The 22,835-nt window shown below is 30.5% G+C and overlaps 1 protein-coding gene across 4 annotated transcripts in view; it reads right to left on the bottom strand.

Moving 5' to 3' along the window:
• LOC115880040 (probable E3 ubiquitin-protein ligase HERC4) overlaps positions 1-20,445 on the bottom strand; it is a 42,289-nt gene extending 21,844 nt beyond the window's left edge. Inside the window, exons 1-10 of one of the 4 annotated variants that reach the window (XM_030897153.1) lie at positions 20,276-20,445; positions 20,045-20,219; positions 19,806-19,957; positions 19,280-19,516; positions 19,049-19,228; positions 18,776-18,993; positions 18,393-18,645; positions 11,514-11,848; positions 6,814-7,110; positions 6,590-6,763 (exon numbers count right to left, since the gene is read on the bottom strand). In XM_030897153.1, coding sequence (XP_030753013.1) covers positions 6,590-6,763; positions 6,814-7,110; positions 11,514-11,848; positions 18,393-18,645; positions 18,776-18,993; positions 19,049-19,228; positions 19,280-19,516; positions 19,806-19,957; positions 20,045-20,133 — 1,935 coding nt within the window. In that variant the 5' untranslated portion in view covers positions 20,134-20,219; positions 20,276-20,445. Of the gene's footprint in view, positions 1-6,589; positions 6,764-6,813; positions 7,111-11,513; positions 11,849-18,392; positions 18,646-18,775; positions 18,994-19,048; positions 19,229-19,279; positions 19,517-19,805; positions 19,958-20,044 lie in introns of all 4 variants that reach the window. The other 3 variants (XM_030897154.1, XM_030897156.1, XM_030897155.1) reach the window with 3 other exon arrangements.
• Between the last annotated feature and the right edge of the window lie 2,390 nt (positions 20,446-22,835).

Here is a 22,835-nt window from a genome sequence, read left to right as displayed (position 1 = left end):
TAATCATTTGGAAATCCGATTTAAATGTTGTTTTGAATTAAAATCAAAGAAATCTGATTTAACTAAAAAAAATTATTTAAATAAAAAAAATCCGATTTTTTTGATTTTTTTTAAAAAATTATGATTTTTTCCAACCCTGGTTTCAGCCCTCTAGTTACATTAATTCGCTGTTTTTAAGGTTCTCATTAATAAAGTTATTTATTTTTAAATTGTGACAAATTGGTGTTAGATAGGAGAAAGCTGCAAGAGGCATTCTTTCTTGGAAATAAACCGAGTAAAAAAAAAAGCTCTGAAATTTTTATTTTGGTCAGTGACGTACTATTTTTTTTGATGCGTTACCCGATGCGTATCATATCGACGCCACTGGTTGAAACTAAAACCTCTTCTTTTTACGTCTACAGTGCCTCTGTTAGGTAGACTCCTATAATAAAATTTGATAATGATACCTTCAACTGTTAAAACATTATTAAAGAATATCTTTAATTTTTCAAAAACTTTAACACCCTGTATCTTAAGTAAGAGGCATTTTCGACCCATAGTGTGCTATATCAAAATTAATATTTCGCCGAAAATTTATCATTCCCCGAAAGAATGACCTGATGAAAGAATGACCCACTTACAGGAATCACCCTATATAATATTAGGCGCATATACCAGTTTTTTCCAGGTAAGTCGTACCAAAGAATATCTTAATACCCTAGAAGTCTCGTCTCGCATCAAAATCTGACCTGTCGATGGGGCCTCGCTTTGGCGAGCGAGGCCCCAACTTCGTGGGGCCTCGCTATTTTGCTCGGAATTGAACGAATAGACGCGCGGCGTTGCCTTGTTTTGTGTGTACTTTCTTGAATAGTTTTAAATTATAGTTTTAAATTTCATCTATTGCTATAATCAGTCTTTCCGCTCTCCGCTCTCCGCACTCCGCAGTTTTCATATAATATTATCTATATAATTCCCGTGTTACAGTTTTGGGTGGTTTTGGTTACCGTACTCCTCCGAAACGGCTTAACCGATTTTGATGAAATTTTATATGTATATTAAGTAGGTCTGAGAATAGGTAGTTATACGTATATTTTTCATACCCTTAAGTGATAAGGGTAGTCCACCCCAATTTTTTTATTTTGTGAAAAAAAAAATATTTTTTTTTATTTGGCATTAAAAAATACAAACAACACTAAATTTTCACCGCTCTACCTTCATCCCCTATTTTTTAATAGGGGTTGTTTTTTTAATTTTTTGTTACTATCTCCGAAACGGCTTAACCGATTTTGATAAAATTTTATATGTATATTCAGTACGTCTAAGAATAGGTTGTTATCTATTTTTATACCCTTAACTGATAAGGGTAGCCGAGAGGGTAGCCCACCCTCATTTTTTATTTTTTGAAAAGAAAAAAATGTTTTTATTTTTTATTTGGCATTAAGAAATACAAACAACCCTAAATTTTCACCGTTCTGCTATCATCCCCTATTTTTAATAGGGGTTGTTTTTATTTTTTTTTGTTGCCATCTCCGAAACGGCTTGGCCGATTTTGATGAAATTTTATATGTATATTGAGTAGATCTGAAAATAGGCTGTTATATATTTTTTATACCCTTAAGTGATAAGGGTAGCCCACCCCCATCTTTTTATTTTTTGAAAAAAAAATATTTTAATTTTTTTTATTTGGCATTAAAAATACAAACAACCCTAAATTTTCACCGTTCTACCATCATCCCCTATTTTTTAATAGGGGATGTTTTTTTTAATGTTTTGTTACCATGTCCGAAACGGCTTGATCGATTTTGATGAAATTTTATATGTATATTCAGTAGGTCTGAGAATACGTTGTTATCTATTTTTATACCCTTAAGTGATAAGGGTAGCCCACCCCCATTTTTTTTATTTTTTGAAAAAAAAAATATTGTAATTTTTTTTATTTAGCTTTAAAAATTGCAAACAACCCTAAATTTTCACCGTTCTACCATCATTTTTTTTAATAGGGGTTGTTTTTTTAAGTTTTTTGTTACCATCTCCGAAACGGCTTAACCGATTTTAATAAAATTTTATATGTATATTCAGTACGTCTAAGAATAGGTTGTTATATATTCTTATACCCTTAAGTGATAAGGGTAGCCGAGAGGGTAGCCCACCCTAATTTTTTTATTTTTGGAAAAAAAAAATATTTTTTTATTTGGCCTTAAAAAATACAAACAACTCTAAATTTTCACCGTTCTACCATCATCCCCTATTTTCTAATAGGGGTTGTTTTCTTGTTACCATCTCCGAAACGGCTTAGCCGATTTTGATGACGTTTTATGTATATTGAGTAGGTCTGAAAATAGTTTGTTATCTATTTTTTATACCCTTAAGTGATAAGGGTAGCTCACCCCCATTTTTTTATTTTTGAAAAAAAAAATTAATTTTTTTTATTTGGCATTAAAAAATACAAACAACTCTAAATTTTCACCGCTCTACCATCATCCCCTATTTTTAGTAGGGGTTGTTTTTTAAGTTTTTTGTTACCATCTCCGAAACGGCTTGACCGATTTTGATAAAATTTTATATGTATATTCAGTACGTCTCAGAATAGGTTGTTATCTATTCTTATACCCTTATAGTGATAAGGGTAGCCGAGGGGGTAGCCCAACCTCATTTTTTTATTTTTGAAAAAAGATATTTTTTTTTATTTGGCCTTAAAAATACAAACAACTCTAAATTTTCACCGTTCTACCATCATCCCCTATTTTCTAATAGGGGTTGTTTTTTTGTTACCATCTCCGAAACGGCTTGGCCGATTTTGATGACGTTTTATTATGTATATTGAGTAGGTCTGAAAATAGTTTGTTATCTATTTTTTATACCCTTAAGTGATAAGGGTAGCCCACCCCCATTTTTTTTATTTTTTGAAGAAAAAATATTTTAATTTTTTTTAGTTGGCATTAAAAAATACAAATAACCCTAAATTTTCACCGTTCCATCATCATCCCCTATTTTTTAATAGGGGTTGTTTTTTTTAAATTTTTTTGTTACCATCTCCGAAACGGCTAGACCGATTTTGATAAAATTTTATATGTATATTCAGTAGGTCTGGTTTGGTTTGGTTTGGTCACAACCTATTCCCAGGTTATCTATTTTTTATACCCATAAGTGATAAGAGTGGTCCACCCCAACTTTTTTTTTATTTTTTAGACAATTTTTTTTATTTTAATTGTTTTATAGGGAGTGCTTATTTTTTAGGGGGTGCATGTCCAAAATTTTCTTCTGGGTACTCACTTTCATCACTTAAGGGACCTGTACAAAATTGCATATTCCTAGTCCTAGAATGGATTTTACATAAAAATTATACAAATTTTTACCCTTAGTTTTATCCCCTTAAGGAATGAACTCCAAAAATCGCTCTAATTATTCAATTACGCTACATAATAAACCTCTGTGCAAATTTTCATATTCCTTCAACAGAATTGTTTCAGAACGTTCACCCCTCATTTCACACCCTTAGAGGGCGAATTTCCAAAAATTGCTTCTTAGTGCTAAATTACGTTACATAAGGAACGTCTGCAAAATTCGTACTTCTAAAACCGATTTTAACAAATTTTTGTACAAGTTTTCATCCCTTATTTTTTAGGGGATGCATGCCTAAAATTCGCTTCTAGGTACTCACTTTAATCATTTTAGGGACCTCTGAACAGAATTTCATACTCCTAGTTCTAGAACGGATTTTACATAAAAAATTATACAAATTTTTACCCCTAGTTTTACCCCCTTAAGGAATGAATTCCAAAAATCACTCTAATTATTCAATTACGCTACATAAGGAACCTCTGTGCAAATTTTCATATTCCTTCAACAGAATTGTTTCAGAACGTTCACCCTCATTTCACACCCTGAGAGGGCGAATTTCCAAAAAGTGCTACTTAGTGCTAAATTACGTTACATAAGGAACGTCTGTGCAGAATTTCATATTTCTAAAACCGATTGTAACAAACTTTTGTACAAATTTTCATCCCTTATTTCTAGGGGATGAATGTCAAAAATTAGCTTCTGGATACTTACTTTCGTCACTTAAGGAAACTCTGTACAAAATTTCATACTCCTAGAAGTAACATTTTTTGTACAAAATTTCACCCCCCAGTTTCACTACCCTTAGGCTATACATTTCCAAAAATCGCTTATCAATGTTCAAATGCGCCACATCTGTGCAAAAGTTCATACTCCTAGTAGGTACAGATTTTTTTTTTTGTATAATTACACCCCTTTATCTAATTACAACCCCTTATGGGTCGAATTTAAAAAAATTACTTAGTAGTACCTACTCATCTTAGAGAACGAATTAATATTCTCCGTATTTACTCCAGTTTCCTAATACTAGCACAGATATCACATAATCATACTAGTTAATTTTTTATTGGAATAGAAATAATTTTTATTAGAAGGTACAAAAAAATTAAAAATCTAAAATTTTATTTTCATAGCTACGTTTTTATAGCCTTAGGATGCCTCATGTACTAACGAATACGAAATATATAATCAATACATATTTCTTTAAATATCGAGAAATAAAATATGTTTTGGCAACACCGTACGAAATATCGCCGCGCGTAGTTCTCAAAATTTAAAATATTAGCATTTTCAGGTTTCGATTATGTTCAAAAGCGCCACCGTGTGACAAATCACTAAAGCTTCCACACGAGATTTCTTAAAACTATAATATTCTTTGGTCGTACCTATTTTAAAATTAAACTTATGAAAAAAAACTTGAGATTCTATACAATAAAATACATTTTGCTACTTCAGAAGTTCAATGACAATGGCAATTACTAAAAACAATGTGCAGTAATTTAGGAAATTCCGTAATGACGCCACCAATCTGTTTCATCTGGTTATCAAGTAAAAGAGAGAGCTCGACAATACAGGGTTGTTCACCACATACGACACGGAGTATTGTGGCTAAACGATTAGATTTTTACAAATTGTAAGTTTTGGGTTCGTTGAAGAACTATTGGAGCTACAATTTAAAAATAATTTTACAAGATACAGAGTGTCCCAAATAAGTAAAAAATATTATAGTTGTATTTTTTCAAACGGAACACCCTGTATATTATTCTATTTTTAGATTCTACAATTGAAATAAAGGTAAATTTTATTAAGATTAATCAAACGTAAACCTGACCGTTTTTAAGGCTTCGTTTCTCCAAGGGTTTAAAGGTTTTAATACTAAATATGTACTGAAGATTACTTATTGATCAGATATTGTGTTGCAATAATAAAAATTATACTACCTTATACAGAGTGTCCAAAAATTTATTAATTTTTGGACATTTAATTTTTTTAAAATGTAACAAATTTTCCAAAAATTACAGATACCTACTAATATTGTCGTATAGTTCGATTGTTTCATTAAAAGGTAAAAAATTGTTTAAATATTTTTTGTTCAAGAGGACCAATTAATATGATCCCAGTATTCGAACTACATTAATAAGTGATCGTTTACGTTGATTAATAATAATTGCTCCAAATACTACAAATAAAAAACTGAATTTTGTATGTGTATTAGACAGTGTGGTAAAAAGTAACACCTTATAAATTTAATTTCATTTTTTGAAAAAATGCTTATTTATAACAGAGACGTTCATTTTCATAACGTAATGTATGTAATAGATCTGTAAGGTCGCAGTGATTACCCCCCCCCCCATTCATTCTATGTAATTAACTAATTTTTGGGCGAAAATAATGGTGGTATATTAATAATTAGTAATAATTGGTATACTCTTTTACAGAGATTTAAATAGTTTTCTTTTTGTAAACAAATGGGCTTGCAATATTATTATTTTTACCACCTGTGCATTTTGTACATATGTTGCTTTAAAAAAATCTAAAATGCCAATATTCCATGGATATAGTGATGATAAATGAGGTCTAAATTATAAGAAAATGAATTCTCTACGAAAACTTGAAGAGATTGGTAAACAATGGTATAATACAATTTGACAGACAATTAAATTGTGTATCTGATTCACGTAAAAGATACAGGGTGTTCCATTTAAATTAAACAAGTTATTGCCGTTTAAAGCTAGTAATTATTTAATATACATTTTTGGACACTCAGTATAAGGTAGTATACTTTTTATTATTGCAACACAATATCTGATCAATAAATAATCATCAGTAAATATTTAGTATTAAAACCTTTAATACCCTTGGAGAAATGAAGCCTTAATTTTTTTACTGCAATTTCACACAACTGAGAATACGTATTTCAAAAACGGTAAGGTTGATAAACCTTAATCAAATTTACCTTTATTTCAACCGTAGAATCTAAAAATAAAATAATATACAGGGTGTTCCATTTTTATTTTTTTTTTTTTAAATACAACTATAATATTTTTTACTTATTTGGGACACTCTGTATCTTGTAAAATTATTTTTAAATCGTAGCTCTAATAGTCCTTCAACGAACCCAAAATTTACAATTTGTAAAAATGTGATCATTTAGCTACAATACTCCGTGTCGTATGTGGTGAACAACCCTGTATATGACGTAACGTTGAACGATGGCTGAACAAAAAATAACAGAGAATAGGACAAGTTTGATGAGATAAACTTTACTTACATCTTTGTCTGACAGCCACAACACATAATCTATCCGAACATCTAGATAGTCGTGCAAATCGTTTATATGAAATATGTCAAATGGAACCTTTAAACCATCAACATTATGATTAAGTTTATTTAGTAACGCCATAATGTCCAACATAGCAACTAGGGCGGCATCATAAAATGCTGTCTGGAAATAAGCATTATAGAACTAGATATTCATAATTATGTAACTATTACCCTTCCTTCTGGAATTCTCTGGTTTCTTAAAATAAAACTAGCTATATTTTTAAATATATTAACTAATCTTTCAAAATATTCTGCTGCCATCATACCCCACCAGGATGCCACTACTTTATTAGCTGGCTGTTTGAGACCAAGCATTGAACTTGCAAAAGGCTTTTGCAATTTATTGTATTGTTTGGGGTTGTTAAATTCGTGGTATAAAGGCAGCGTAAGATATATCCTAAGCGTTTCTACATCAGGTGGATTTGAAGTGAGTTGATTTAATACACTTTCTGTTATGCCTGTCCATATCTAAAAGAATTATGTAATTTTGGAGATTTTTTTATGCTAGTACTAATTAATATTGAATAATATTGATTTTTTGTTTTCTTTGCAAACTGATCAATGTAAAAAATATGTGTACAGATAGAAACAGTTTCTAAATTCACTGCTATACGCTAGAAAAAATATTTTAACTTAACTCATAGGAAATAAAATATAGTACAATATTGCAAGTGGATAAAGCAATTTTATTACAGCCATGCACACACCACATTTCAATTTTCTAGTGCAAACCGTTTTTAAAATAAATTGTTAATATTTTGATTTTGGGTCACCACCCTATACAGGGTGTCCCAGTTGTTATTTTTTGATTATACATGTTCCTATACCTAAAATAAATAGTTTTTAAGTTATTTAAGATTTAGTTTTAAAGCGTGTATTTTCTGGTTTTTTATTAGTAGCCTATGACTTTAAACGCCAAGCGATGTAAAATTATATCTGGCTGTCATTTTGCCATTAAATATCACTAAAATACGAGATGTATTTTTATAAATGCTAAACTGCTTAAAGCTAACTTAATAAATAATAAATATTACTTATTAATAATAATAAATATTATAAATACTGCTGCTAACTTTACAAAGTTTTAGCAGCAGTATTTATAATATACGAAATTCAAATAATTAGTTTTTTGACAGAAGGAAATAAATTGTCTGATGGTTTTTAATGTCAAACGAAGCTAGATAAAACGAAGAAAAAAATACGCTTTAAAACTAAATCTTAAACAACTTAAAAACGATTTATTTTGGGTATAAAAACATGTATACTCAAAAACTAATGAATTGAAAAATCTTTTCACTAGTGAAATAAAAAACTGGTGTTCCATTTTGAACAAAATTATTTATGATAATTTTTTAATCCATCAATTCTATGACAGCTACGGCCAATATTATATGACATTGAAAATATTTAATTTTTGAAATAGATTGCCGATATTATGTTTTTTAACTAAAAATTTAAAAAAAATCCAAATGTTCTCGTTCCAAGTTTTTGAAAAAAAAAACTGAGTAACGTGTTCCTGGGGTCGAAATATACTACCCCTAAAATTATTTGCACTTATTTAAGACTCACCCTGTATATATTTCTTTAGAAAATTTTTCTTTGTAATTCTATTGCACTTGAAACATCCACCGTTTTATTTCTAAAGTGTTCTTAATCTAAAGCATTTTCTTTAAAAAGTAATGTAAATAAACATATACAAAACAATATAAAAAATAAACAAACAATTAACAAATTTAAAAATGTTTAGAAGATTGTAATATTTCATGTTAAAATTCAAAAGAACTTTTAAACATCTATAAAATATTCATAAAACTATAATCGTAGGGGACATGATTCCGACAATTGCTGATTTTAAAAGTAACATGATTACACTACATACGTACTGATTTTCTAATAAATAAAAAATACAAAGTTTAAGATTACCCTTGTTCTATATTCTGTCATTCTTTGGATGATCACGTGTCGAAATTATAATATTCTCTCATTGAATAGCCTAGTATTGCAGCATTTTAAATATTTTAGAGTTCAAAACTGATTTTATCAATAATTTTGAACTTAACTGGGTATAATCTGCTTGAACATGCAGAAAATCAATAACCAAACAGATATTATCACGTTGGCTGCCAAGCACGAGTTAACTCGTTGTTGATCAACTATTCTTCAGCGCCCAACACGAGTAAAATCGTGGCAATTGCCTTGAAATTTGTGAAGCTTTTTTTTGGGCCTCTGCAGTAGACTGGTAAAATACATAGGTAGTGTTTTTTGGGGGAAAATACATATAATATTAGTTATAGGAAAAATCGTATTATTTCAATAATCGAACTATCAGGTTATGAGTTATTTTAATAATCGGATTATAATTCAAATTATAAATCACTCATATTACCAATACTCATACATATCACTTCTCAAGAGTGCACTTGCAACGTCGCAAGGTCGTCACCCATAATTCATCACTCAGTTCTCATTCGAAATTCGACTAGCTTTATAGGCACCTTCACTATAGGCACCTCGCATAGTCAACGTTGCCGTTTGTTGTCCCTTAATTTCGCAGTTCTGTACGCGCATAAACGATAATCAGACGGGTATCTTGCGTGCAATCTAAACAAAAAAAAACTTACCCCAGAGACTAACCAACTCAATCAATTATTGCTATTACCGACAATAGTTGTGGGCATAACGCCTGGCGGTAGAGATAACCGAAGTGGGAAAGCAACGCTGTTGCATCGGTCGATTGTCGATGTTGGGCCCGCAACAGGTTGGAGAATAACGTATAGAAAATAAGCAGTTGTTTTAGATACATTGTTTTTTAACCTGTTACGAGCATAAGGGGCGGCGCGGCTGTCGAGATAAGCAGAGTTGGAAAACAATAGCTTTTTCGCCTGTGTGGGCCGATCGCGGTGTACGGTGGCGTTAGAATTCAATTATTTAATTTTTAATACATATTTTTTTGCGTAAAATAGTTTGAAAGTGGTTTTATTTTGTCGGATTTCTGGGTATTTTTTGGCCCTAATTATGCATGGTAAATAAAAATAATTATTAATTATAACTGAATTAAAGAAAATTGTCTTGATTAAGCTTATGTTATTAGAATCGTTTTGAGCAAGTTTATTTTACTATTTTGCTTTCTGCAAATTTATTTTTATATATTTATTTACATTTTAAAGTTTTTGTTTTGTAAGTTTCAGTCGAGGTTTCAGAACTTAGTTATTATGTTTCAGTAACTTAGTTATTTTTCTTAATATTTTTAAATATGCACTTTCATTGTTTTTGCTACGTTTTAAAACATTTCAAAAACAATTTTACTTGCCTGTCACCAATAATGATATCAAGAAATTGTGAATGATGATTAGAAATTTAGTTATTAAATGAATTAGAACTTCGGTGATTAGAAATATTAAGTGTATATTACGCTCATTATTTTTTTTAATTAGTAATATTCATTTTTTGTTAATAATTATTTTCCTAATTATTAATAATATAATAAACATATTCTAAAAATTAAAACAGAGTTTAATTTGCTTATAAATTTCATATTTTAAGTACATTATTTTTTATTAAGAAATAAATATGAAGATTTTTATGATTTTACTACAATTTGGACAATGCGTATGATATTTTAGGTGTTTAACATTAAAGTCAAAAAATAACAGAAACCTGTTATTTTAAGATATAAATAACAGTAACAGTTTCAACTGTTATTTAAAAATAACGGTTTTGCCCCACTACTGTAAATAAATAACAAAATAAAAACAGCTGTAAAAATAAAAAAGTTTTGGTTTGGGTTGGGATACGATCCTGGGACCTCTCTGGGACACAGCTGATCTTGCAAAACTGGCTATAGCTAGGCGTTACTTTCCGCCGTTCTTAAAACCGTTCATAAAATAAGGTGACAGCAAACGGCAACACTGTTGGGTATGCGAGTTGTCTAGTGGGACGTAGAAGCTTCTGTCGTCATAACCTCTGTAGTTAAATTAAATTAAAACAGGTTCAACAAACACTCAAATTATTAATAGCGAATCGGGTTGTTTGTTGTTTGTAGTGATGGGATAACTCAAGCCAAAATTCGCTCGAGTACTCGATTATTCAAAAATAACCGACATCGCTCGATTATGAACGAACGATGCAAGTGACGAGTTACGAGCGACGAACGCAAGCGATCCTAGAATGAAATAAATTGAAATCCGATTTTAATGTGACATACTCGATAAAAAGCCAAGCGAATTTTCTACATACATTGCAGGTAGCAAATTTATACGACGTTATCCGTTGCGTATCTAAGGGGCAAAATTTTAAGACCTACCTCGACAATGCTTTGAAATAAACTAAATCAAGCGATCAAGCGAATCGCTTGCTACTTGCCATTCGTCAACGAAAGAATATGTGCCCTGCGCACCCAACTTACTGCTTGGCGCTTGGCGTTAACAAGTACGTACAACAAGCCACGGTCGAAAAACCGTATTTTTAAATACGAGCGATCGCTCGATTATTGCAATCGCTTGAAACTGGAGTACTCGATTATTGAAATTAATCGGTTTTTCCCATCACTAGTTGTTTGTCTCTCTCTCTCTCTCTCTCAGTCTCTATTAGTTTCTCGATAACGATAAAGAGATTACCGAACAATCCCGCCGAAACATCGACTACCTACTCGTATTGGTGAGTCATCGCAAACTATGCGATTATATATTTTTTATCTTTCATTAAAAAAAAATTGAATTATTTTTCGATAATCGGATGATGACAATTATTTTCATAATCGAATTATGAATTATTTTTAATTTGATATATCCCATCACTATATAATATGTATACTTAATAATGAATGGCGATTTCAGTCAATCATTATGAAGGGCAATAAAATAATTACTTACCAAACTTTGAATGCTTTCATGTTCAATTTTTCCAATTAAATCATAAGTATCTTCAGCACATTTTATGTCCACACCATGATGTTTACTAGTGCAATAATAATGTTTTTCATCTTCCAGTAAGAAAGAAGCATTCAAACAAGCTAAACTTTTAAAGGCTGTCTCTAAAATGCTCAAGACATCTTGATCCACTGGTTGTTTACTTGGAATTTTTAACAAAGTTTTAACAAAACTATTCTGTATAGAAAGAATTTGAGTGTCTGGGCTATACTCTCTACAATCATAATTTGGAATTTTTTTATCTTGTGGAACTACAGATACATAACAATGATCCCCACCTAGAATATAAATAAAATGTATTAAATACAAAACAGAACTTTTAAACACAGTGTTAAACAGTGTTTCAGAAAAAAAAGAGCTCTTAAAACTTATTAATCATTAGCTGCACAAGTAAAATTTTTGTTACATTTATTAAATCTGTCCAACAGGTCAGGGAAGATTTCAAAAGGTGACATTCAAAAATCGACCGAAAATACAATTTGCTTGTGAATTAGAAAAGAATGCCCGTTCTCAGAGCTTCGTAGTATCGACATGTCAAAAGAACCAATGAGATTGGTACAAAATTCAAACAGCTGTCAATTTTAAATTTAAACAACTTCTATTCGTTCTTTAAAGTGCCAACTACTGTCACCAGCGACAGAACGTCGTTCTGAGAACGGGGCTATAAAATGAGGGATAACTGCCACTGTCAGAGAACCTTTCGTTGAACAGGTTTTAAATAAAAATATTCAACATGCAAAATTAACAACAATTAAATATACCCCGTGTGTCAAATTTTTATACTAAATGGATATTTCAATTGTTGAGTTCTTTAAAAAATTATTCGGAATTTCTTCAGCATGTCTGATGTCACAAAAAAAAATAACATAATATGTGTTAAAAACATATTCTTTCAAAAAAAGTATTAAACCGAAACAAGTTATATCAAACTAGTTGAAGCCTGGCGCATCCGCCACGATATTAACTTTTTTTTTAATTAAATCGTCGGCTTTACGACGAAAAGGCGTATCTCGATTTTTGCTACTTTTCAGGAGAGCAATTTAAAGAAAACCACTTACTTTATTTGGCCAATAAATGTAAAGTCTTTAATTTTTTAATAGTGTTTTTGTATTAACACTTTTTTGAGGAGACATTGAAGAAACGTTCTGAAGATAAATTGAGCGTAAATTCTAATAAATAATTTATTTTTAGTTGTTTAATAGGCCTTTTTGTTATAATAATAATAAATTTATTCCCGAAGGAATAGTATACATACGCCCATGTAAAATAAATTTAAAAATGACGGTAAAGTGTTCTTAATAAGAAAAAAAAATGATACAATATTCACATTATGGAATACATTCAATAAAAAATCTGAAAATCGCCAAAAAATCAGAAACAAATATTTTTAAATACTTTTATTCGCGTTGGATAAGATCAACTGAAAACAAAGACATTTTTCATGTCAGAAGCAAAGACAATAATCAATTAAAATACTTTTATCTAGCTTATTTTAATAATATTGTTTTTTATACAAAAATGCATTTTTTAACTAATATATTTTTAGTAATTTTTTAGTTAATTGAGGGCATTAATACAGGGCATTTAAACTCCCGGTCCATATAATAAAAACCAAACTAAACAAAAACAAAATATGTTTCTTCATTCGTTTTTTTTATACAAATAATTGTGGAGTAACAGTTTCTGTTTTCCCTGTTCAATGATAACAAATTCGACTTCCAATCTACGTGTTTATGCTGGATGATGATAAATTAAATGCAAAATAAATAAAATTTTCCAAAAATTGGTAGGGATGACAATGCCAATGGCCTGACAATGATAATGAGATGAAAATTATTGCATTTTCGGGCAAGTTTTTGGTTCGCTAAAATGTTCTTAGAGAAATTATGATTTCGGGAAATTTTCCATTAGGGCAATTTTCGTTTCGTTGTTTTGCTTTCGATCAAAATTTTCCTTTTATTCGGCCATTTATTCTCGGACAATCTTTTGCATGCCCGATACAGCTATGTGCAGAGTCTAGCTCATTCTAACAATGGTTTTTGGCAAAAAATAGACTCTAAAATCACACTGTAAAAGAGAGCTGCTGCCATGATAGAAGTTTTATTTTGTCCCAAGCAGCCGTCAGAAAATAATTAGGTAGAATGGTGTGATTTTCTCTCGCATGCATTTTCATAACTTAAAACAAAAGGACCTATCTCAAATTCCATCTTTCTGGTAGTATAACAAATGGTATAACAATAATTGATATAACAAAGAGCCCTATCTCAACATACGTCTCTTCGTCATAACAAAGAATTGTAGTATTTGAGATGGGGCACATTTTTAAACTAACATAAAATGAAAAAAGTACAATATTGAGATGCGCAAATTCGCTATGTTAAAATATGACCCATTGGGCATGTCATGACGTTGATATCTCAAAATCGCCAAAAATCGAGATACGCCTTTTCGTCATAAAGCCGACGAAATGAAAAACAAAAATTCCGGCGACGACAATTTTTAGAAGAGCCAATTACCTATCTTTTAGTAAAAAAAAGCAACTTTCTAGAGCAAGTCGTTACTTCAGTAAAGACGACACAGATAAATATTAGCATTTTATATATGTAGATTATGTCAAGTAACCTACAGAGGTTACTTGACATAAACATAAATATTTGCGAATTGCTTTTGCATTTTGGTTCGTGTTATTACGTGTGTTTTATGTTTCGAGGGAAATCGAGGGAAATTTAAATGTAGACCCAGAGCACAGTTTATAATCGGTACCCAGAGAGTTGTATTAGCCACCAACAATGTTTGTAGACCAACTCGTATATGGTACTAAAAACTGGAAAGAATTTTAATTAACTTCATATTTTTTACTGTTACCAAGAAAAACAACGGAAACTGCTTTACTGAAAAATGGTTCCAAGTCAGAGCCATCTATTGTGAGAGGGTTAACTAAACTATCATTTTAAATACGAAAAAACGCTATTACAACTTATCTTTAAGCCAGTATTAACAATTCTAATTCGAAGCATTATTTTTTATTTTGTGTTGTGTAAAAAAAAGATTTAAAATCAAATTTATACATACAAAAAATATATTTATTATAATAAAACAAAACCAACGTAATGCGCCCAAGTTTTGAAAACGAAATAAATAAATATAAATAGGTACTTAAATGATGGAAAAATAACGACTTACATTATATTTTAGAGCCACATATGAAAAATTTTCTAGTTAAAATACAAGTAATCAAAATTATACTTTGAAAATCGATTTGATAATATAATTGGAGTTATGCCTACGGAAACGACAAAAGAATTATGATTTAACGCCATCTGACAATAATGAGAAGCAACTCCCTAACCTAAAAATTAATTGCACTCCCATCTAGCGAGCGGGCTGGAATTATTTTATTTGAAGTTTCCGTGGAAACAGTGAAACCGCTTTTGCTATTACACTTTCAACCTCTAGGGTGATAACAGTTATCGACAAAAGTGATACTTTAACAACAGCAAAAAATATGACATTAATCAAAGTTAATAATAACCATCTATCAAAGAATGAAATCGAATTAATATTCCATAACCTCTTCATTTTTAGAACTTAAAATTCAACCATATTTTCATGTTTTTTTCTCTAAAACGGTATGGAAATTTGGAAAAGGGGATTAAACCATTTTAGAACAAGCAAAAATTTTTATGAAGAACGCATTTTCCTTAAAATGTCAATAAAAAAATCCTCTTTTACAGACAATCTGGGGATATACTGTAGAATTTGAGTATCAGATCATTTAGAAACTGTATCATCTATTCTGAATGTGGTAGTTAAATTTTTTTTTATATAGACCTTTACAACAAAACAGGATCAACATTTAGTTTTTTAAAAATTACTGCGGGAGGCTAAAATTAAATAAAATAATTCTACACAAAAATTATCTTTAGTTATATAACTTTATATAACCCTATAACTTTTTTATTTTTTGGTTAAAAAAACGAGATTTGGTATGTTGGTATATGACGGTCACTTCCTGTTTCACCGGAAATCACTACAACTTTTGATTTTTAAATGGCACCCTCGGTATATTACTATTTTATTCGATTGAAAATGATACTCTGAATAGAATGACATATCATATCTCAACTTTTAACATTTTCGCATATGGTTATTTGAAATTATAACATGCGGTTCATAACGAAAATTTGACTCGAAATACCAAGCGTGTGGTATCAAATTATACGTAAAAAAATTATTTTTCCAAATATGCTAATGAACCACCCTCGTTCCATTTGAAAAAATTGAGATATGATTAAAAATACGATTTGGGCATCTTTTAACTGGCCAGGACGACACTAAAAACATTAGATGATTAACTTATTTTTCCAAGGCTCCTTGATTAAAAACTAATGTTTTTAACATAGCCATGGCACTCTAGATTGAAATTTAAAACACGATTTTTTTTAAAGCGAAAATGTCAAAAGGTGACATATGATATATCATTCTATTCAGAATGCCATTTTCTATTGAATAAAGTAAAAAAATACTGAGGGTGCCATTTAAAAATCAAAAGTTGTAGTAATTTCCGGTTAAACAGGAAGTGACCAAAAACAACTGAATACGTCAATCAATCCTAATTTACGTCATATACTAACATACCAAATCTCGTTTTTTATCTGAAAAAATAAGAAAAGTTATAGGGGTGAGCCACTTTTGAGACGCACCCGGTATATATTTTTTTGAAAGTCCATGTATATTATGAAACTTGCATGAAACATAATATATGTGAAATTAAATTCTAAACAACTTTTATCCTTGACTTTTTCAATATTTTGTCACTTAAAGTCGCTTTTTTGCATATGTGAAACAGATTTTTGTAATTTGATGCCATAGATTTTTCAATGGCTGCATTCAGCAGACGTCTTCGATTAGTTCAAGATTAGAGTTTCAACAATCGGTCCCAAAGAGCGATTTGTGATTAGCGATTACCGAGTTTTTTGTATAAAAAATGTTAACAATATGACAATCTCTGAATGACATGCAAGATTATTTACAGAAGAAAATACTGTTGATGCATTTGTTATTATTTATTTGGTAGTTATTTATAAATTTGTAAACAAAATTATTATTAGTGTAAAAATTAAAGTAAAAAAAATAAATATTATTTATTAAATACACAAACGCTATAAACGAAAATGAATAAATAAATGAATATAAAAAAGTCAAAAACCATGTCAAAATTTGAATAAAAACTAGCGCCCTCTCCCGTTAATCGTAGAATTTAATGAAAGGCAATCAGAAAAATTACAAATCGCGACAAAACCATTACTAATCGTAAATGACCGATTACCAATCAGATTCAGTCTGCTGAATGCAGCCAATAACTCAATAATAAAAATTCCTATAGTAATCTTTTTGGTACACCCTGTAATACCTTAATATGGCATTAAACCATGGACATCAATAGGTAAGTTGAAAGGTCCAATGAAAATATAAATAAATAGCAGTAATGCTGTCTTATTCATTGAATTATTTATCACAGTATATATATTATAAAAAATGTCTATACCTATGTGGCGGATTCATCTCTCCAAAAAAATCCCTTATGGGTATTTCGCCACTGCACTGCAAGAAAATCTACAAAATGAAATAGTTATTTTTTGTAAACACTTCTGTGTTAAACCTAAACGGACACTGCTTGTCAGTCTTTATTCTTTGCTTCCGACGACGGAAAGAGATAAACTTTCCGAAACGTTAAGCATTTTTTTCTTTGTTAGGCAAATTTGTATAACTGTAAACATAACTTCTGATAAGCAGTGTCCGTTTAGGTTTAACGCAGAAGTGTTTACAAAAAATAACTATTTTATTTTGTAGATTTTCTTGCAATACCCATAAAGGATTTTTTTGGAGAGATATATACAAGGTGGTCTGAACTGTATTCCGAAAACTTCAGCAACATATTTTGCACATAATAAGTAAAAAAGTTTGTATAAATGTATGTCCGAAAATGCTTAGTTTCGGAGATACAGGGTGTAGAAGTTTCATTTTTATTTTTATTTTTTCCAAATATTTTTTGAACTAACGTCAATATTTGGATCAAAATTGATGTCTAGGAGTTTTTTGACATGAGAAATTTCATTTTGATATCAATAATGGTTCCCGAGATATTTTGAATCGAAATTATCAATACCTGTCATCATTGACATAAATTAAACATGTTGACCAATGTTGACTAAATAATTATTAGACTGATATCATAAATTTGAAATGTTTTTGTGCCAAAAGTTCAACTGTTTTATCATTTTTTCGAAGAAAACTACTTTTATGATTAATTAAAAAAAATAAAAAGTTCCAAAATTTATTATTTCAGTCAAATAATTTATCTACCCAACACTTTTATTTTTTGTCAATAATGGCATGTATTGACTATTTCCATTCTAAATATCTTGAGAACAGTTGCTCGCAGCAATTTTTACTAAGAAACATTTTTTACGTAGAAAATCACGAAAATGTGTATTTTTTCACTCAGTAGTTTTATACAGGTACGGACGAAAAGTTATTACTCTTCAAAACAGTTATAACACATGTAGGTGGCGCCCCCTACAAATAGTAGTCATATTGATATCAAAATCAAATTTGTCATGTTAAAAAACTCCTAGTCACCAATTTTCATCCAAATATTTACCTTACTTCAAAAATTATTTGGAAAAAATCGAAATAAAAATGACATTTCTACACCCTATCTCCGAAACTAAGCATTTTTATTTTTATCTGCAGAATATGCTGCTGAAGTTTCCGGAATACAATTCGGACCACCCTGTATATTATGTCTTTAATACATACCAGCAAATATTCTATGAATGACTAGATTACAACCGATTTTATTATCACTAGGAACTAAACAATTGCCACTAGGTGAAACCCATGGACCAAGAACTGCTTGAGGTGTATTAGCATTGTTTGTCTTTCTAACTCCTAACTGACCAGAGCCACCTATCCCAAAGCTATATACCCTTCCCCTAGAAGGTACTAGAGCTAGACAGTGCTGCCTACCACAAGCAATCTGAGTAATAGTTGAACCCATCAATTCTATTACCTGAAAACAATTATAGAAAACTAGGAGACTAATTTAATATGTATACAAAAAAATAAGATCAAATATACTTTTACTAAGTAAAATGTTCAAGCATTCTATCCGCTTGATTAGCTATAAATTTAATATTTACTTGTCTAGGTAAAATTTCATTGCTATTACTTCCATGACCAAGCTGGCCATACATTCCTGCCCCACATGTAAAAACTCCCCCATCTAGAGTTAAAAATGCTGAAAATTCTTCACCACATGAAATATAACGCACTTTTAGATTTCTTAATGTTCTAAGTTGAGTTGGAAAAGCTTTATTTGTTGTATCATTTAGACCAAGTTGACCTCTTGTATTTTTACCTAAACAACTCAAAATTACAATTTTTACAGAATAAAAATATCAATATATACATACCCCATCCAAACACAGCTCCTGATTTTGAAACTGCAAATGTATGATTTGCACCGCATGCAATAAAAGCAAAAGGAATTCCTTTTAAAGACTCTATTGCTTTTGGAATTGTTTCACATCGAGAAAGTAATCCTAACCCAAGTTGACCAAAACTATTGGCTCCCCAAACTAATATCTCTCCACCTACAAACATAAAATCATTACTTAAAATAAAAACACCATATTTTTACTTACTATTTGTTAAGGCCACAGTGTGTCTATTTCCACAGGCTATTTGTACGACATGGTGGGAGGCTAACATTCTCACTATCTTCGGTGTTGATAGAATATTTTCTCCAAGTTGCTGACCTAATTGCCCATGATAGTCGGAACCCCAGGAAAATACTTGACCCCACTGATTTAAAGCTACCGAATGCATTGCTCCACAACTCACATGAATAATATTGTATGCATCCAAACCCGTGACAGGTTCTAAATAAAATCAACTTTATTTTAATAGTCACAGACAATACTTATAGGTACTATAATAAATAAATTTCAAAAAAGGTATTAATGTCATCCTCTTCCCCTTGGTTATATTTGAGAAATAATATTAAATATTTTTGAAAATATTAATTACAGTAATTCCTATAAAATTTGAAAAAGTTGAAATAATGTAATATAATTAAATGTTACGTTTTAATTATCAAATCATGCTTTCTATGTATAATATTAGTAATATTGTTCAAAACACATTACACATAAAGCAAAATTTACATACTAAATAAAGACATACGTGGCCTTTTTCTAGGTTGATCATGGCCTAATTGTCCATAATCATTATTTCCACAAGAATATACTTTGCCTTCTTTGGTCAGAAATAATGTATGGTTATCACCTAATGCACATTCTACTACTTTATTAGCCAGATACCTAAAAAAATTAGGGTATTTTATAAGTAGGTTCTAAGATAAAGCATAACAATTCTATCTTGATTAAGTGACGAGTATTAAAATATACCAATCTAAGGATCGTGGTATTAAGATATGTTCTTCCTCGATGCCTCCTAGACCTAGTTCTCCATTAATTGTACTCCCCCAAGCGTACATTGTTAGTACAGTATATCACAGCAGAATAGCTAACTCATATATAATCATTATTCAAGCACGGTAACAAGTGCGTTGGAATTTTGGATCTAGAAAATTCTTTGTTGTGAGTTTGAGAAAAACCACAGTTATCTGTTATTAATACGATAAATATTGGTTTAACTGAATTGCAGTAATGCTATATTACGTTATCAAAATAACACATCCGATTTTGGTGAATAATCCATCAATATTTTTAAAAAATATCAATAAATAAAATGACAATTACTCGAAAAATGATAAAGACACAAATAAAGGTTAATTGACAAAATTCAACAGCCAAAGAACAAATTTGAAATTTCAGAAAAAATGAGATTATCCATAGATTAACCAAAGACATTATAAAGATAGACCGAACATGTCATTCATAAATACTCGTTGGAAGTGTATCAAACATTCCAATGTGTCAAACAAGGACGGAAGAGACAGAGAAGTCTAAAATTTCCGACCCCGGCAACTAGGCGCATTTGGATTGTTCTAATGGCCAGTGGCGTATCGTTTTTTGGAAGGAATTTAATTAGTAAAGTAAATGTAAAGTAATTAGTAAAATTTTTACTCCATATTAATATACTACGTTAACACTTTTTCGTCAGATGAGTTTTGCTATAAGGTCTAATATAATAATATAATTAATATCCCATATATACTTATGTTGAAACGTTAGTAGGTAGTTTTCGAAAATCGCTCCAACGTCGATTTTCAATTTAAACTTTCAGTTACTTCTATATAAACACTCAGTTACTTTTGAATACTTACAGGGTGACTCAGGCTTCCGAAACAGTTCTATATTAGGTTTGTGGTTGGTGACTTTTCTTTCAATTTTTTTTTCAGAATATGGAGGCAATGGTAAAGCACATTTTAGACATTTTTGTAAACATAGGTGGCCGGAACATATTTTCAAACTAAAGTTGTAGATTTGCCGTTAAATTTCCATTCCAGAAATACCTAGGGTTGGCACCTGTCCTTTTTTGAAAAGGACAGTCCTTTTTTGGAATAACTTGTCCTTTTGACTTTTTTTGACTTAAAAAGATGAACTTGTAATAACAGAAATCTTGTAAAATGTAACAGTTATTTAATCTTGTATTATTAATAACTGATTTGACTTTCGGTCTTCTTCTTGTATTATGATGGCTCTGATACGAGGCAATTACCTTTTAGTCTCTCAATAGAAGGCATTTATCATTAAAAGTATCAAATCTGTGTGCTACAGTATGGGATTTCTGTCGCATAATAATGAATATTACGTTTATTTACAAACCCATTACTTTTAAAGGTAGCTTCATCAGACAATCAAATTTTAGTTAAATGTCTCAATCTTTATGAACTGTATTAAGCATATGTTTTGCGGTTTGAATCACCCTGTATGTTGACAAAAATATTTTGAAAATGTGCGTTACAATGGCCCCCATCTTATGTAAAAAATTGAAATAAAAATCACAAACCAAAAACGTCATAGGTAAAAAGCTTTTTTGGAGGCCTGGGTCACTCTGTATATAGGTATGTATAAAACTAGTAGCCTAAAAATTATTTACAGTTCGTCCCATTCTAAAAAAAAGGTAAACACACCGTACAAATAACTCTAGGAAGAGGTATTTGTACGGTGGTAAAAAATTGTCTAAACAAGGCCGAAGGGGCAGATATAATAAAGCAGTAAAATGTAAAAAAGGTCGGGTAAACACCTTTGTTTATTTGTTGAGCAAAATTCCTTTATTTACGATATTTAGAATATCGTATATAATGACCAAAATATGACGCAATTTTAAGAAAAAAAATGTCACTTTCTGGCTTATAATAAAGTTTTAAATGCAACGTTTATATTCAAATTTGTTATGATCTACAACAGTTAGGTAGTAATTGAGACGAATTATAATTCAATTACCGGCTACTACGTTCTTGTTTTAGTAAATCAAAATTCAACAAATATAATTAGAAATTATTTTAATTGTAAGGATATCCCTTGTGGGACGCCTATGTACAATTACGACGGAAATTTGTACCTACCTGTGAAAAGACAAATTCGGGTAATTTGAGCTTATTTTTCCACACACTTGACACTGTCGTACCATATTGAAAATTCGCAGATTCAAAAGTACGTTAAACAAAAACAAAAACAAAAACTACTGAAAAACACTGAAAAGTTCACTTCGGACTTGATTCCGACTTCAAACACACCGTAAGCTAAACGTAGTACGCTATAACGGACCAAGGGCCGTCGCGAGGGGTGGTGGGACGGACGGCTCACTTTCATTCTGGAAGACTAGCAGCGACGTTGCCAATAGTTCTAGATGTTTCAGCACGTTAAACAGTAAACATGTCCTTTAATAGTAATGTATATATCTTCTGGTTAATAACATATTATTACGCATGCTTCTTTAAAATAAACTATTAATTTAATTAAGAAATTGAGATTTATTGATATCCGGTGAAGGTTTTAAAGTCACCTTTTCTGCAAATCAAACTAAGTAGATAGGCGCAAATTTGAGATGTGGCAATGTCGCCTTCTCTATCTCAGTTGGTTTTTACAGTACGTAGTCAACCTCCAATTGTTTGATCGGGTTAAAATGCACAATGTGATATCTGTTCTTCCTAAATCTATGAGATTAACCGATTAACGTAGGTAAAAAGAGATTTGCTTTTTGCGCCAAAATTTTAAAACATTACGTTTA

Source organism: Sitophilus oryzae, unplaced genomic scaffold, assembly GCF_002938485.1.
Source record: "Sitophilus oryzae breed Bouriz unplaced genomic scaffold, Soryzae_2.0 scaffold_1614_pilon_pilon, whole genome shotgun sequence".
NCBI classification, from domain to species: domain Eukaryota; kingdom Metazoa; phylum Arthropoda; class Insecta; order Coleoptera; family Curculionidae; genus Sitophilus; species Sitophilus oryzae.
This window is presented reverse-complemented; position numbering and strand designations above follow the sequence as displayed.